This window comes from Phymastichus coffea, unplaced genomic scaffold (genome assembly GCF_024137745.1).
Source record: "Phymastichus coffea isolate CEN01 unplaced genomic scaffold, Cenicafe_Pcof_1.1 PCOF00157, whole genome shotgun sequence".
NCBI lineage: Eukaryota > Metazoa > Arthropoda > Insecta > Hymenoptera > Eulophidae > Phymastichus > Phymastichus coffea.
The window spans coordinates 284,505-299,878 of record NW_026706968.1 but is presented as its reverse complement, the minus strand read 5'-3'; the positions used below and the strand labels follow the sequence as shown (position 1 = coordinate 299,878).

The following is a 15,374-nucleotide window of genomic DNA, read 5'->3' as shown; positions in this document are numbered from 1 at the left end:
AATTACTCGGCTCTGAATTTGATGACGCAAGAGCGAGGCTAAGCTTCCGCGTGCTCTGTACACATTGTAGTAATCAGCTGGGACAACGGTATACTATGCATCGCATATCACGACACTATATAGTAGTTGTTCCCCGTCTCCGAAATCTCGTGTCGCTACACATCCCTTCATTTCGCAAAAATCTCACACTCAGGCTTACTGTTCGCGCACCAAGAAACGAGTTTCCCTCGCGCGATTAAATCAAGATTTATTAACAAAGCGCGTGACTCTCTCCGGCATTACCATTCAGACTTATCAACGTCGCGAAGAAACGTACGCACACGCGTATATACGCGCGTACAGTGCAGTCGTTTGTCGTCGTATTTGCATCCTCGTCATTAGCATAGAGCCAAGAATCTCATCGCGGGTGACGATGTGAATTATTGCGCGAAGGGCTGAATTATTCGCGGTTCTCGAGTGATATTAATTGCTCTCTATTTTAACTCTCTGATTTCGTACGCCTCCCTTTCTTTGTCAAAGCAAGCGTGGTTATTTGTCTAGTTAGAGTTGGGATATTTGACGATACTAAGAACATTTACGAACTCTTTTCAAGCAGAAGAAACATTCTGCTAGATGAAAAAATTTTACAAAACAATTTTTATTAAAGCAAAGCTCCTTCTTCATAGAAACACAAAGGGTTGATTGTGCTATTCAAATATTCATTTCTTTCTTTCTTTCAAAGTTGAATAATGTAATACATTAGCCTATTGAATATAAGTGGAAATGAACATGGCCGCCGAATGAAATTATAGAATAGCTATGAAAAAAATATTAAGTTAGTGGTTACCAAGCACACGGAACATAACTCATTTATATTGATTTTGCGGTTCTCGACTGATATTAATTACTCTCTATTTTAGCTCGATATCGCTCCCCTCTCTGTTTTTCATTTTCAAATTCACAAGGTTATTTATCGTTTTTTATAATTATTATGCGTGGTGAAACAAAAGACAAAAATTTCGAGCTTGTTTACGCTTGATCAATTCAAGGTATTGTATTCAGTAACGCTTGGCAGAGGACAGCTCGCAGTCCCTACTCAGGGGAACGAATTCACTGTTATACCGTCGCGGGCTGTAATTAATCAATGCACAGTGACGTCTCTGTAAGGGTATTCCAATTTTTTTATTAACAGGATCGAGCTATTATTTCGTTTGACCGCTCATATCACTGGACGGTAGAATATATATTTCTCCAAACCACATTACTTTTATGCAAAAGGTCAAGGACTAAGAAATGACTTTACTTAAATATTAGTCGATGTATCTTCTATGAATTAACAGTGATTGTCATAATAATAACCAGCTTTGTGATTTCTATACGTTCATCTTTAAATTTTTCAGTAACAATGCATTTTTTATCATAATAAAATACTACTTTAGAATCATCCTATTGTTCTATAACAGGTCACGGCATAGGAAACAACAGACCTCTATATGACTGAATTAATGGTCTGAATTCAAATAGGGAGTATATTAAATGTATTTGGAATATCACATACGCCCTCTTTGCATTTACTACATAATTACGGAATTAAGCATTAAAAATGATATTATTAATATATGAAGACCGTTCTTTATAATAAAGCAAACTTTCTAAGAAATTTACTATCCATTATCGTGTCATAACCACAATCAATAGTCGACTCATATAATTTCTATCATTGCTCTATATATTTACATACGACATCTCTAAATTCCGAATGAAAGTGTAAATATGAAATACGTAAAAATACTTTGCAATGAAAAGATATCAAGCTAAATAGATTATAAAAATCACGAGAGTACTTAATTATTCGACACAATTGAAAAAAAATAAAAATTTAAACTAGGGTGGAATGGTAATGCGATTAAAATCACCCGGTAACGTTCAGTTTGCGCTGATAAATGAGCGTGAGCGCGCATACGTTGTGTACGTGCAGTACACCTACGAACGTCTCAAGGCACTTACAAGTTGCCTTCCAGCAGTTTTTGTTTGCATGTTACAAATAGGCCGCTAACTGATTGCAATGCATAAGCCTTATCGACTTGGCCTGTTGCGTAACGATTATCCTTTCTGTCACCATCGCTGTTATTTTATATTTCAAAGGTACATTATGTATTTTTAGAAATGACGTTGTTTTTCAATTGTCAAATTTAATTCGTATAATTCTTTTTAACTGAAAATGCATTCTAATATTAGAGGAAAAAAGGGTTGATAATTGTTTTTTTTCAAGTGCTCGTTCTTTCTTTCTATAAAATTAAAAAATGCCATATATATATATATATATATATATATATATATATGTATTGAGTACAGAAAAAACTTTGACCAACGAAATGATTTATATGGAATAGTTATGAAAAAGATATAATACTAGTGGTTTCCAATACACGGAACTCGTTTCGTTTATATTGATTTTTTATGCTCTATGAAAATGTTTTATAAACTTTTTATAAAACTTTTATAAATTATTTCATTTATAAAATTCAAAAAAAAATCGTTCTATAACAGTTTAATAATTTTTTTATAAATATTAAGTTTTTGCAGCGTTTTTATTTATTTTAATATTGACAAATTTGATTTATATACACACCGACATTTCAGTTACGGTTGATGATTATATCAAATACCAATCTTGTTTCCGTTACATTGCATCAATGATATTTTATTATTTTTTATTATCATCTTTTTTAGTATTCTGTTTATTTTGCACTCCTCAGCAACTCAGAAGTTCCTCATTTATAAGACTTCTACAGTGTTGAAGAAATTTAATTACCAAAACAACGATATCTCCATAATAATAAAGCATGTTGAATTTAAAATTAGAAAAGCATTCTATAAAATACTATATCAACTTAATTTTCTATTTTTTTATCAATATTTTTATCAAGACGAATAAATAAAGCATGTTTTCAAATTCTATCGTAATTCAATCCATTGTGCATATGCCTATAATTACACGTTTTCAAGATGTGAAACCTCAAAATGTAAGAGAGAATAACTTTTATTGAAATCAATAGTTAGAAGCATCCATTATAAAGTTTAAAAGTGGTAGAACTAAAATTTATTAAAAGGTCTGTAAGTTAGCAGGATAATCGCTGAACTTTGCATTTTTCTCATAACTTGACCACAGTGATATTCATCCAATACTCGGAAAATGAAATGACATAAACTAACGAACTTGTAAAGTTGGTGCAATTAGTAACCGACACATGTGCAGCGGGTGAGAAAACTTTGGGCTAATCACTATTTCACACGGCTCTAAAAAGCAAACACAAGGCATTAAGCGAAGCTGAGCTATATAATCATTTTTACACGCGCAACGTTATATAGCACTCCTTTTATAGAATCTACCATTAAAAACTCGGAAGTTACGCGCTCTATTATCTTGAATTTTTAAATCTCGAGCGCAAAATACTGTACGATTAGAGGTGTGCTTCAACCCTGTGTAATAACACTTTTTTTTCTGTCTTCACACCTAAAGGTGCCAACTACGGAAATATTACTTCCATGTCCTTTGTGCTTTCAAGCAATAAACTTTTTATTCTACTGTTGTCTTGTTCTACCTTCTTTTACATTTGTAAAATTTCGACAAATTATAAATGTAGGAAGATTTTATTAATTAAATGAGTAATTTTGAATTTTATTACTATGTTCAAGCAACGTATGAACTCGTTGAAAAAATATTTCATCACTTTTAAAGCAACCAACATTTGACGAAACAACTTTATACAAATACGTATGCTAAATGATATTTGTTAATACGATATCCTTATTAAATGCTCATCGAAACATTAAATGAAAAGAAAAAAGCTAATCTCAGCAAGTAGAGAAACACAACACCCTTTCAATCTCACACACACACACACACACACACATACATGCATAAGAAAACAAATCCCCTCGCTCCATTACACTGGCGTATATAATGCACGAGCACACTTCCGTCAAACGAAATCGACACGCGTCCCATCGGTATATAGCTCCCGTGAAAGGGTCAGGGAGGGGGTAAGGCCGTGAGAAGAGAAAAAAGACGCACGAAAAGCCCAGCGACCGTAAGACTCGATGTGTATACGTATCGAGTGAGAGGCGTACGTATAATTATGGCGCGTTTAACACACGCGTGCAAATGCATGAGAGTCGCGTTTCAACCCCATTGAGGCCAGCCGCAAACGTGCCCGCATCGACTAATGATAGCTCTCTTTTTTCAGCCGCTCCACTGCAGCAGTTTTCTACGCTGCTCTTTGTAATAATTGGTGCGCGAGAACGTGGTCAGGTCTGTTTCTGATTACGTTAATTATCCTTTCAATTTGGCTTTTCTTCGAAACGGACGGGGGTTGCTCCAGATTTGATGTCCATTGAAAGTCGATTTTGGAATTGACTAGACTGGGTTCAAGTTAAACTTGGCGAAGTGGTTGTCTCGTTGTGAAACGCAAACTGCAACGACGAATGGGAAAAGTGAGCTGAAATCGGGAATGCCGTCTTCTCATCAGCATAGCAAATTAAATAAAGTGCGCGCGCACAAGCAGGAGAAGCAAGAGAAGCAGGCGGGTAGGCGAGCACTGAGCATTCATCAAAAACGGAAGACAAAGTTTAATCCAAACTCCCATTCATCACGCTTGCCTGCGGCGGACAAGAGGCAAAAGAACATCGCCTACTCGCTGCCGCAGTGAAAAGTTGGCGCAAACAAGCTTTCACGCAGCAACAATGTCCAGAGCGAGAGAGAATTTTCCGGACGAGAGAGCGGTTTTGCGGAAATTCAAGGAACAACGCGGTGGGTAAAGTTTAATCTTAGAGGAAGACTCTGCTGCCAAGTGTGTATAGTGTGCTGCTGCTAGCGCAGCTCAATTATTAGTGCGAGCCGCTGGCGGTGTTCGTCGCAATTTGCCAGAGTGTCCTCACTTCCGCCTGTCCGCTCAGCGTCGGACGCGCTCCAGTTATAAGGGGTCAGAAGATCATTTTCATTCGGAGTGCGCGGGCGCCGTAATTACCGGCGGCGCACGCTAGATTAGCCGCGGGTCCAGCTCGATCATCGTCTTGACGCGCAGACGCGCTGCTGCAGGGATTGTATTGTTTTCACTTAGCCCGAGCGAGCAGCTAGCCATCGGGACAAATGAAAGTTGTGCCGGGGAATTGGATGACTGCAGGGGCTGCTGCCAGAGCCTTGTCGATTTAGATAATTGAGTTTACTTCATCAGTTGTTGTTGTGTTTTTCGGACCCGAGCCGGCACTGCGCATTTTACTGGCAGACAAGAAGCCAGCCTTTCTTATTTTCTTTGCTTTGCTGCTTACGTGATTACTGCTTCTAGCTTCTCACGGCTACTTTAATTCCTTGCCACCCGCACGCTGTCAAGTCCGAATGAAAGCTTCGCTCCTCGTTATTGCTGCTTCGCCTATTGCTATTATTACATTGTTGTCTCTCGAACAAACATGTTTATTCAGTTGAATATCGTGAAAGCGATTGCCGTCGAGTCACGTGCAAGGTGCTCTGCCACGAAATTGAATTTGCATACTTCGTGACGGCCACGGTTTTTAGCTGGCGCACATAAACGCAGAAACGCGCGCGAGCGATTAAAATATTTACTCGCCAAGCGAATGGCGCGGCAGAGATCCACGCGTGCGTCTATCCGTATATCTGCGCGGGCTCTGCTGTCTCTCTCCGAAAAAAGCTTTATTTGAATTTTAAACGAGCCAAAGCAGATTAAAATTTCACACGAACACACGCCCTCCCATAGGCTATGTCACGCCCCGCTACTGTCGGCGTCACTCGATCGGTTTTAACAAAAAAAGCGCGCGCGCAAAATCCTCGACAGGTCCCATGCGCAACGTCGCGGAAGCTTTGTGGCCACTGTGCAAAAAAAAGAAAAGGAAAAAGAAAAGCACGAAATCCCTGCCCGCCGGCGATGATACGAAAATACAGCCACGCGACCGATTGATCCGCGACACGTGGCGGTGTCTAATGCGTTATTTATGGACGATTTAGCGCGGTCAGCTTGCAAAGATACGCGAAAGTTGATACTTGCGAAATTGAAAAACGGGAGCGGTTCTTTTTTTCGTCAGCTTCTGTCGATCAAACGCGCGCGTTCTATGCCGCGATGACAATGGGAAAGCTTTCAAAGCAGAAGATGGATCAGCTATAAGACGTGTGGTCGGATTTTTCAATGGACTCGGACGGGTCTGCGTGATTTCTTTCTTCGTCAGATGAGAAAATTATGAGGCGTGAACGCTGCTCACCGAGATATTAAATTCAATTTAGATCCAAGCAGACATTCGGGTTTGACATTACAGTTTTAATCAAATAAAACCAGTTGAAAGATCAATTATATCATTCAAGTTCTCTAGCCGTAAAATAAATGTGACAGCTGAGGCTTAAGCCAAGTGATAACTTTATTATAAACGAAATCATTTGTCATCATTATCCTATTAGTACTTTTAACAGGTGGATCCACCCTAAGCTTAAGGAAAAATTAAATCTTTATCCTTGCGGACTCGAGGGTGCACGCAAATAGGCGATGACGAAAAATATCCTTTTCTAATTTCATTAGTTGGGGACATTCGGCCAATAAATTAATTTGTTTCAAAAACCACATTTCCATTCCCCTCTCCTCGTTATTTGCTTGAAAGAGAAATACGCCAGCTGAAATATGGAGCCAAATAAAAAGTCGCTTCACGTCCACACATAATAATGTAACGCCCCAATATCTGTTTGCAAGTGAGAATCTCTTAGGTGTCCCCTCGGTAAGATTATCCCCTCGGTAACCCTGTGTGTGTTACGCACATCCTACCGTGATTTTGTTCGCGTGTGTCTTGTGCCCACAATGCGTGATAATGCCGTAGAATCGTGTAGACTGTTCTGTCACCTCTATGAACGTGCGTTTAATACGCTGTCGTGCATCACAGTGCTTTACACCTGTTTTACCGATGCAGATCTTGTGCTCTTCAATGTGAACACTTCTTGTAAATTACTACGAATCACAAAAAATGTCTCGTGGAATGTCGAGTTGAAGTTTAATTTGTAAAAGCTGAGCTTCAAAAAATATGTCATTACTGCTGATAGAACAATTTGTGCGATCAGCGTGCTGCGGAGAAAAGTAAAGAAGGAAGGAACGAAAATAACTGACAGGCAGGCAGCCAGGCAGATCATCTCTTTTTCTTATTAACCGCAATAATTTACCGCGAGCTCACCCTCGGCCGTTTCACCTGAGCGACATTTTTCATGGCGAGCGGATTAAGTCGCGACAGCCTTTTCCCTCGATCGGCCCCCTCATTTTTATTTTTTCCATAGCGTAAGGGAGAATGGGGAGCGGGACCTCCTCCGTGGGCTTCTTTTGCATCGTCGTCGACGTCGCCAATTCGAGCGGATTTGTCGCATCGGGGGTGTGGTAAAGCTGGCATGAAACCGGCGCCTCTCTCTCTCTCTCTCTCTCTCTCTCTCTCTCTCTCTCTCTCTCTCTCTCTCTCTCCTAATAACGAGGAATTATCGCGGGCAATACAATGCGCAATCCTCTTTGATGTAGGAAAATAATGCGTCGCGGCGAGCCGCGCGCGCTCTAATAGAATAAGATTATTCATATTGAAGCGCGAAAGCTTTCATATCGCACACGGCGCTCTCGTATCGTTTGTTCTTATGCGCTGTTCATTTTGCGCGATACTACACGCCCTTGTTTCGTCGCCGCGACAATTGCACAATTGCCAAGTTGAATTATACTGTATGCGTGGACGCGAAATTTTTATTTCGGCGAAAGTGTAAAGCGATATTTTGTTCGTTTTATGTCCAGGAGCTTTGTTGTGAAAGTAGTTTTCTCAAATTGCCGTCATATTTTATGATTTCTCTTTTTCACGTTCATTCAAAGTAGTGAAAATATGAAAATATTTCTCAGTCAAGTTTTCAATAAATAATGACTGTTTCATTTGCATTGGGTTATCAAGTTTTTCGTATTGTTTTTATGCGTAAAAAGCTTCGAAAAATGAAATATTAATGACCACCAAATAACAGTTATTCAAAAATTAGTGTTACATCTTAAGTATGCTAACACATCATTTTACACGAACAAAGATGAAAATCAGTATATTTAAAGATGAAACGGTTACATATTTCAAGTTGCAACAATGAACTTCCGTTCACTGGTCCGCACAATGTATTTCTTATAACGCATTTAGCAGATAAAAATGTATTCTCGTGCATGCGTGTATTTTCGTCGCTTGCTTCCATTATTTTATACTTAACGCTTGACGAACTTCATGCGAATGCAAAAGATTACTCATACACTTGCTCGCGCGCACTTGTACACAATGAAGGCGAGGACGGTATTCAATTCTTTTTTTCTTTTCTCGTTTTACTGTCAAAGACCTTCGAAAAATTCAGCGATTTCACGCTAGTGATTGCCATACCAGATATTCCGGAAGATCTTATAATGCCAGCGATTCTGACAATTACAGACTGTGTAAATACTCCTTATACCTAATTGGCATAAAATTCGTTAAAAATTACCGGAAGGATAATTTTTTTTCGTACCTGCATTTGATCGTAGCTCTCAAAATGTATAAATTATATCAGAATTTTGTTCATGTTCATGTTTCAAAAAATTTCTCATGTACACAATAGAAAATGTCAAATTAACAAGAATAAATTTTTCATCCTGTTCACACAAAGATGATAAAAACGGTACTACGTAAATCTATTTTGAAACCGGAAGCGATTGTTCAAATGGCTTTTCCATTCACAAACCCCTTCATCGAAACTATTCTACCAAGCGCACATTCTACCATTTCTCTAGAATACTAATTGCCACAGCGCTTATAAAATCCAAACAAGATGCCCATACCAATCCTGTTACGGCAATTAAAAAATTCACGACAAAGATATTTATTCGCAATTAAAGATCGTGCGAGAGGCGAGTTTTATCGATATAGCACGGATCCGCGCGCGGGTGCAGTTACAGTTAATCTCTCTCTTTCCTAGAGTCGCTTTGTAGGAAATTCCTTAGAACTTAAGAGAGAGAGAGAGAGAGAGAGAGAGAGAGAGACAAAGGGCGTTAATTTCCGCGCTTCGGAGTCAAAGGTGCGCGCACGCCTGCGATCTTTGCCGTGGAATGTCTTGCTAGTTCCGCAAGGCCGTTCGTCAAGGAATCACTATTAACTATCTGGATCCCTCATAAATTCTTCTACTTCTCTCTGGCGTCATCGGCGTTCTAGTTTGTTTTCCTCCCGCGAACGAACCTCCCGGAATTTTCTCACTGGAATTCTTTCTTTTTTACCGATCGTTCGATTCTCAGAGGATGCTGTTTTTCTGCTATTTTGTAAAAGGTTTCTAGTGAAAATGTCAAGGGATGAATGTTATGCAGAAAATTGCAATGTAGCAAACTCTGAATGACCGCAACAAAGAAGCAGTGACAGGTAAAAATTGAATAAATCGATGACTTCCTCTCCGAATAAAGCAAACTGCTGAGTAACGTACTCAGAATACAACGGATTAGTTAAGCTCGTTCGATGCTAAATTAAATATTCCATGGACACGAGCCCTTCCCCTTTCTGTTCCAATGACATTTATAACACAATAAAAAGTATGGTGTCATTCACACCACTCGAAACTACCTTTTGCCCATCGTGCAGCAGTGCAACCGTTGAATAGAGGCCTAATGCACGAGCGTGCATCGTCTCCAGGGTACATATACGTTCCCAAAAATCGTAATTGATCCTTGCCGCGCGAAAAAAGAATTGGAACAAAACAAATAGACGATCGCGTGTAAAACGAAAGGTCAGCGCAGTTAATTTGCAGATGACACTGTTCAAACATCCCCTTGGATAATAGGCGAAAGGTGAAAGGACGTCTCTCGTGTAATTATTTTATCCTTTCTGGCGTATAATTCGGGGCCCTGAGAGTTTGGGGCGAAAGCGAAATAAGCCGCGGGGCTCGCTCTGAATGTGCGTGTGTGCGTGGGTGCGTGGCTGTGCGAGTGGGTGTGCGCGCGCGCGCGTGTGTGTGTGGAATAGACAGAGCCAAGTAGGGGGTTGCAACTGACAGCAGAAGACAATTAACCGTCCACATAGATATATCTATATCTCTTCGACGCACGTATTATACACTATCAAGTGTCACGCGTCATCGGATCGCGCGCGGCTCTCTCGACTGTTCTAGATTAATGCAATATACGCTAGCGCGCGGACAAGAGGCTGCTGCTGTTATTATGACGCGGTCCGCAAGAGCAATGCTCTGTGGATTATCATGAGCTTTCGGCTGTACGTGTTTCTAGACCCAACTCCTGGGATTTCGGACCTATCGTTTCATATTCTCGCGTGCGGTTGTGTGCTCCACGTTCGCCATTTCGGAGAATTTAGCGGATGATGAGATTCTTCGAGTTTAAATGGGTCTTAGAGGCTACAAAAGTGAATTACGAGAAATGAAAGCAACGCTTGTATCTTGAGACATATTCGAACACGCATTGATCATTCACAAAATATCTGATACGTTTTTATTTACCGACTGACTTTTTTCTTATTATTATATTATAATAGTGTGCCCATTGACGAAAGTAAATTGAGATCGTGTGAAATAAGTCCCTTTTCTGTTTCGTCAATCCATAATCCCATCAGTTCGATCAGCTTACGTACGCACAACAAATACGATGGCTTGCCATTGGACGAGGCGCTGAATCGATTCTGATGGCATTAAGAGATACACATTTTCTCAGGTTCTTGTTGAATAGACTGCCCTGAACAAAAATCTATTTCGATTCGTGAGGAAGTAAATGTATTTGAAGGGTTTGGTCCGATACTTCAAATTTATTAAAATAAATAACAGTTGTGGATTACCAATCTACATTGGAAAATTTGAACAACAATAAAGTCAAATACAGATTATATTAAAGAGGTTAATAAATAATACGCTTTAGTCTCCAGATAAAATAAGAAAAATTGTTTTCATTTGGAAAACACCAGTATTATCATTATTATGTACTGCTACATTAGCAGTCTGAGTACTGATTCCTGTAATTATTTAGAAAGAAAAAAAGGCACCTCTACTTTGTTAACAGCGTCACGTGGAAATCGTACAAAACTAACTTCATTTTCCAACTTTTTAACTCGTAGCATACGATTCTCATCTATTTGATTCGCAGTAATTGGATAATCTCCGTAATTATCGCTAGCCTGTAATAAAAAAGATAGGCGGTTTCGAAATTGCAATTTAACTGTATTTAACTTCAGTAATGAAAATACTCACTACAGGTAGAAGCTTTCGATCTTTACGTATTGACTTTTTTTGAAAATTGTAGGAAGTCAAGCGGTTAAGAGAATCGACCGATTGTCTATTAAAATAATTCGATAAAAATCGATTCTCTCTTTTGTCTTTAGGAAATAACACTTTACTAGGTCCATTTTCTCTAACTTGCATCGTAAAAAAGTCTGGTTTACTGCTTTGCTGATGGTAATAATTTAAATTGTCAAATTGAAGTGATTCTGATCCATCCTGTTCCGCACCGGCTTCCGAAAATATCTGAGATGCGGGAAATTGCTGTTTTTTTACTATTCCGTATTGAAATTTTAAAGAGTAAGGAAAGTAGGTAAATTATACATACATTATATTATGACAAAATTGTTTGAAGATTTACACTTACCATTAGAATTTTTATAGTAATTTCGTGGTCTATAATTATACTGCTGTTGCGGATAATAAGCACCTGTATTACCGTTAAAAAATTGAAAGAATCCACCGTGATAATTATTCAAGTACGAAATGAGCTGATGAGAATCTTGTGGGCATCTGGAGTACTCTCTATAACATATATGTGGCTGTCCTCTATTGGTGTATCCTAGCAACGCCGCTCTCCCGAAACTCAAAATTGGAGATGTTCCACTTGTGTCAAAGGCAGTGAGTAGCCTGAAAGTGAAACGTCACCAGAGCCTCGTTTGAAAAGTGAGTCAATATAACAAGTCAAATGAAATCATTTTTTAGATATAGTTCTGCAACATTCGATATTTTCGAGTGATCGTCATTCAAATACATTTCGAAAGTGAAGCTTTCCATGTTTCAATATCCTTTTGAAAGTGTTTTAATAGTTTCATTAACATAAACTTACCCGAAAAGAACATTACTGCCAGACAGAATACTACTGCCGATGCCGAAGTTTTGAAAATCGGAGCTTGGCCTATAAGTAAGGCTTCCGGGCATTGAACCACTTGCCACTTCACAAAGAATCCGCGGGACGCATTTTAAGTCGTCATACTGGGCGATCGATGATAAAGCTTTGAAAAACTTAAAGCCAGGTCTAGTTAGACCACTAAAGTCCAAGAAATTCGATAAACTCGAAAGTTTAAATCTACCGGATAACAATTGCGATAACTGTAAAATTGAAGAAGAATATAAGTATTAATGATGCGCGCATTAGTCGGATGTGAAGTTAATATTCGAATTTGCCATTTCACTGCCAAAATAGGTCGGTGGAGAGGTCGCCGCCACCGCAGAGGCCGCTGGTATCGAATAAGCTGGAGCGAATGGGTATGCAGAATACGATTGCCTCGCATCTTGATATGCGCGATCTGTTATTCTAGTCGAGTTTGTGTTTTGATGAAACACTATATTCCGGGCTTGCTCGTTCAGGCACCTAATAATAAATAACTGGAAAATAACTGAGCGAACATGATAGTAAAACAATTACATTTTAAGAATCAGACTGGCTGCAGCACGATCGAGAGGAAAACCACAATAAGATACTGTTTAGCGTAATTAACAAACGATTAAAATCCAATAGATACGATTAATCTATTCACTAACTTTATTTCCACGCTTTCTTTTAATAATCTAATTAGGCCGACACACTAACTCCATTTTCTAGTAAAAATAGCAGTATACTCAAAGGAAAAGAAGGAAAACAAAGACAAAAAAGAAAAAACAAGCCACAATAAGAAAGTAAGATTACTCACAGAAGAAGATCCGTAGCATTATAGGTTCGATTATCCTCGTCAAAGATGCAGAGTTGTGGGGATACATCGGTGGATTCTCTGGAATGAACCGCAGAAACAACGCGAAATGGCAGCAGCAACAGTACAGACAAAATCAATGGAAAATTCACGCTGGATCGAGCCATGGTTTGTTGGCGTTAACGCTCAACGAGAGAGTATAGTGGAGAGCTTTGGTGGTTTTCGATTTACATAGTTTTCAGCTGATTTTCCATGCGACAAGGGGCTGTCATCGAAACCGGGGCGAGCAGGGAGCTTTGCCAAATCAGTCTCTAATAAGCGCTCGTTATCCGACCGTAAAGCTGATACTACTGACGAGCTGCGTATATAAAGTAGCCACGCTGAATAATTTAGCTAATTACGTGTTTACGAGCTCTCCCGCGGACAAACGTACCACTATCGGATAAACGATAGCGAGTACTAGTCGATAGAATTCGGCGCGCTTTTTGCGCGTACGTGAGCGCTAGATCTGGCGCGGCTGATTGTTTCGCCGCAAGTCACTTGCTGCTCTAGCTTTTCTGGAAGGTAAATGAATTTGATGAAGATTTAAAAAAAAATGATTTGATTCAGAAAGTGCTTATGTTGAACAATAATATATATCAGGCTAATTGAATAAATGAATGAATGAGTATTTAAATGTTAGTGAATAAGCGAGGTCCATGGTTTAGCATATAACTAAGGTCAGCACACTGAGTGGCGATCAGTTTCTAGCGGTAGACAATTTCAAGCATGAATTGTAATTGGTCAGTGCGTCGATCAATGCTCATAGTAAAACGCCGCAAATTATTCGCTAATAGAAGAGCAAATTCATTTACAGCATCCAATATTCCAGATTCTGCGATCTTTCAACAAAGTACTACATTCCAAATGACTATTATAGATAAATACGTTAGTGCGGTCATTCAATATAAATGCCATTGATCACTCATCCAAATTGCAATCTATTATGCGGATACGCGCACACCGCAATAATATATCATATTTACATCAATAACGCACAAACGAATACACGCACCCACCAATCACAAAACAATTTCAATTATCATAGCAGCAGTAGACGAGAGATAGTCCGTACTAACTGGAGGTTTCCTCGAAACTGGTGTAAGGCCCCGCGCGCGAGCAAGAAAGAAAGCCGCGTGTGGGCCGGTCGAACGTCACCGTTTACAACTCTCTCTCACTTGCTTTACTATTGGCTGCGGGACCTACATACACAGTCAGCCAGACGCGATACGTTTCAGGTCTTCTACGTGTACAGCCGAGCAATTATTATACATATACTGTGAAATCGACTAGAACATCAAATTGATTGAGCAATTGTTTAGAAATTGACAGACCAATGTAGTCAGCCGAAGCTTTTGTTCTTGTTTACTCAATTATTAACGGACAATTTACAGCCTCACGCAAGATAGATGCGAGGTGCCATTATTTTAATAGTGAAATTGAAGATGCAAATATTATTGCCAGCTGTTAATAACCATGCTATTCGTAAAAGTGAAACTTGATATTTCTACTTCCTTGAATATCAAGTTGACGCGTCTAACTTGGTACGTCTTTGCGGTTCATCTTCGTTAAAAAGCGCCACAAGTTGATCGTCGAACTATACGCCCACCCGCGTATCTACCGGAATGTGTGCGGATATTTGAGAATGAAACGAGTGAATTAACACCGACAGCAACGAATGTATGTACAAGTGAAAAGTATGTTATGTCAGGAAATCTGAATTTCACATGTAAAATAGTCGACTTTCTAAAGTCATATTGGCTAAACTTACTAGAGCGAAATTATTGTTTCGAGATTTCTCATGAAAACAGCACGGTTGTTCTCCAACATCGGCAGAAATTCCTTCATTCGGTTCATGATCGATTTTTTTTTTCAGATATTTTTTTACTTAAGAAGTTGAGAGAACTTACCTCTAAAAATTAGCGAAAGCTTTAATATTTCTAGAATTTTGTATTTCGTACTTAAGGTGAACGAAAAGCTATTGGAATATATCATTGTAATCCAGCACTTTTGCGAATGATTTTTAAATTTTTGACAAATTAAATTAACCTTTTATTCTGATATATCAGCTTTGTTGGTTATAGTACATTACTGATTAATGTATTATTTAATTGGTTTACATTCTGTCATCCATTATCTAAACTAATATCCTTATAATATTACATTGTTATGTGAATTGTCTATCGATTCAGAAATATTATGAAGAGAATAAGCAGAAAAAAGCACACGAGACAATTCAGAATAGATTATATTGACGCATGAAAGGAAGTTGATGGAACCAATTATTATTTAGGTTTACTTTGCTAAGTGTAATAAGCTGCAAATTACCCTGCTATTACGAAAAAGCGACTAATGTAATACCATTACAATTGTGTGTTATACACTGGGTAGTTTAAGAA

At 38.8% G+C, this 15,374-nt stretch overlaps 1 protein-coding gene across 1 annotated transcript; it reads right to left on the bottom strand.

Annotated features, from left to right (window-relative positions):
• Positions 1–10,524: 10,524 nt before the first annotated feature.
• On the bottom strand, positions 10,525–13,103 carry LOC131672731 (uncharacterized). Its single transcript, XM_058950147.1, has 7 exons — positions 12,940–13,103; positions 12,434–12,620; positions 12,096–12,358; positions 11,634–11,896; positions 11,240–11,541; positions 11,080–11,166; positions 10,525–10,677 (listed from the first exon to the last, which is right to left on the bottom strand). Exons 1-7 carry the CDS (start codon positions 13,101–13,103, stop codon positions 10,525–10,527), a joined length of 1,419 nt encoding a protein of 472 aa, XP_058806130.1.
• Between the last annotated feature and the right edge of the window lie 2,271 nt (positions 13,104–15,374).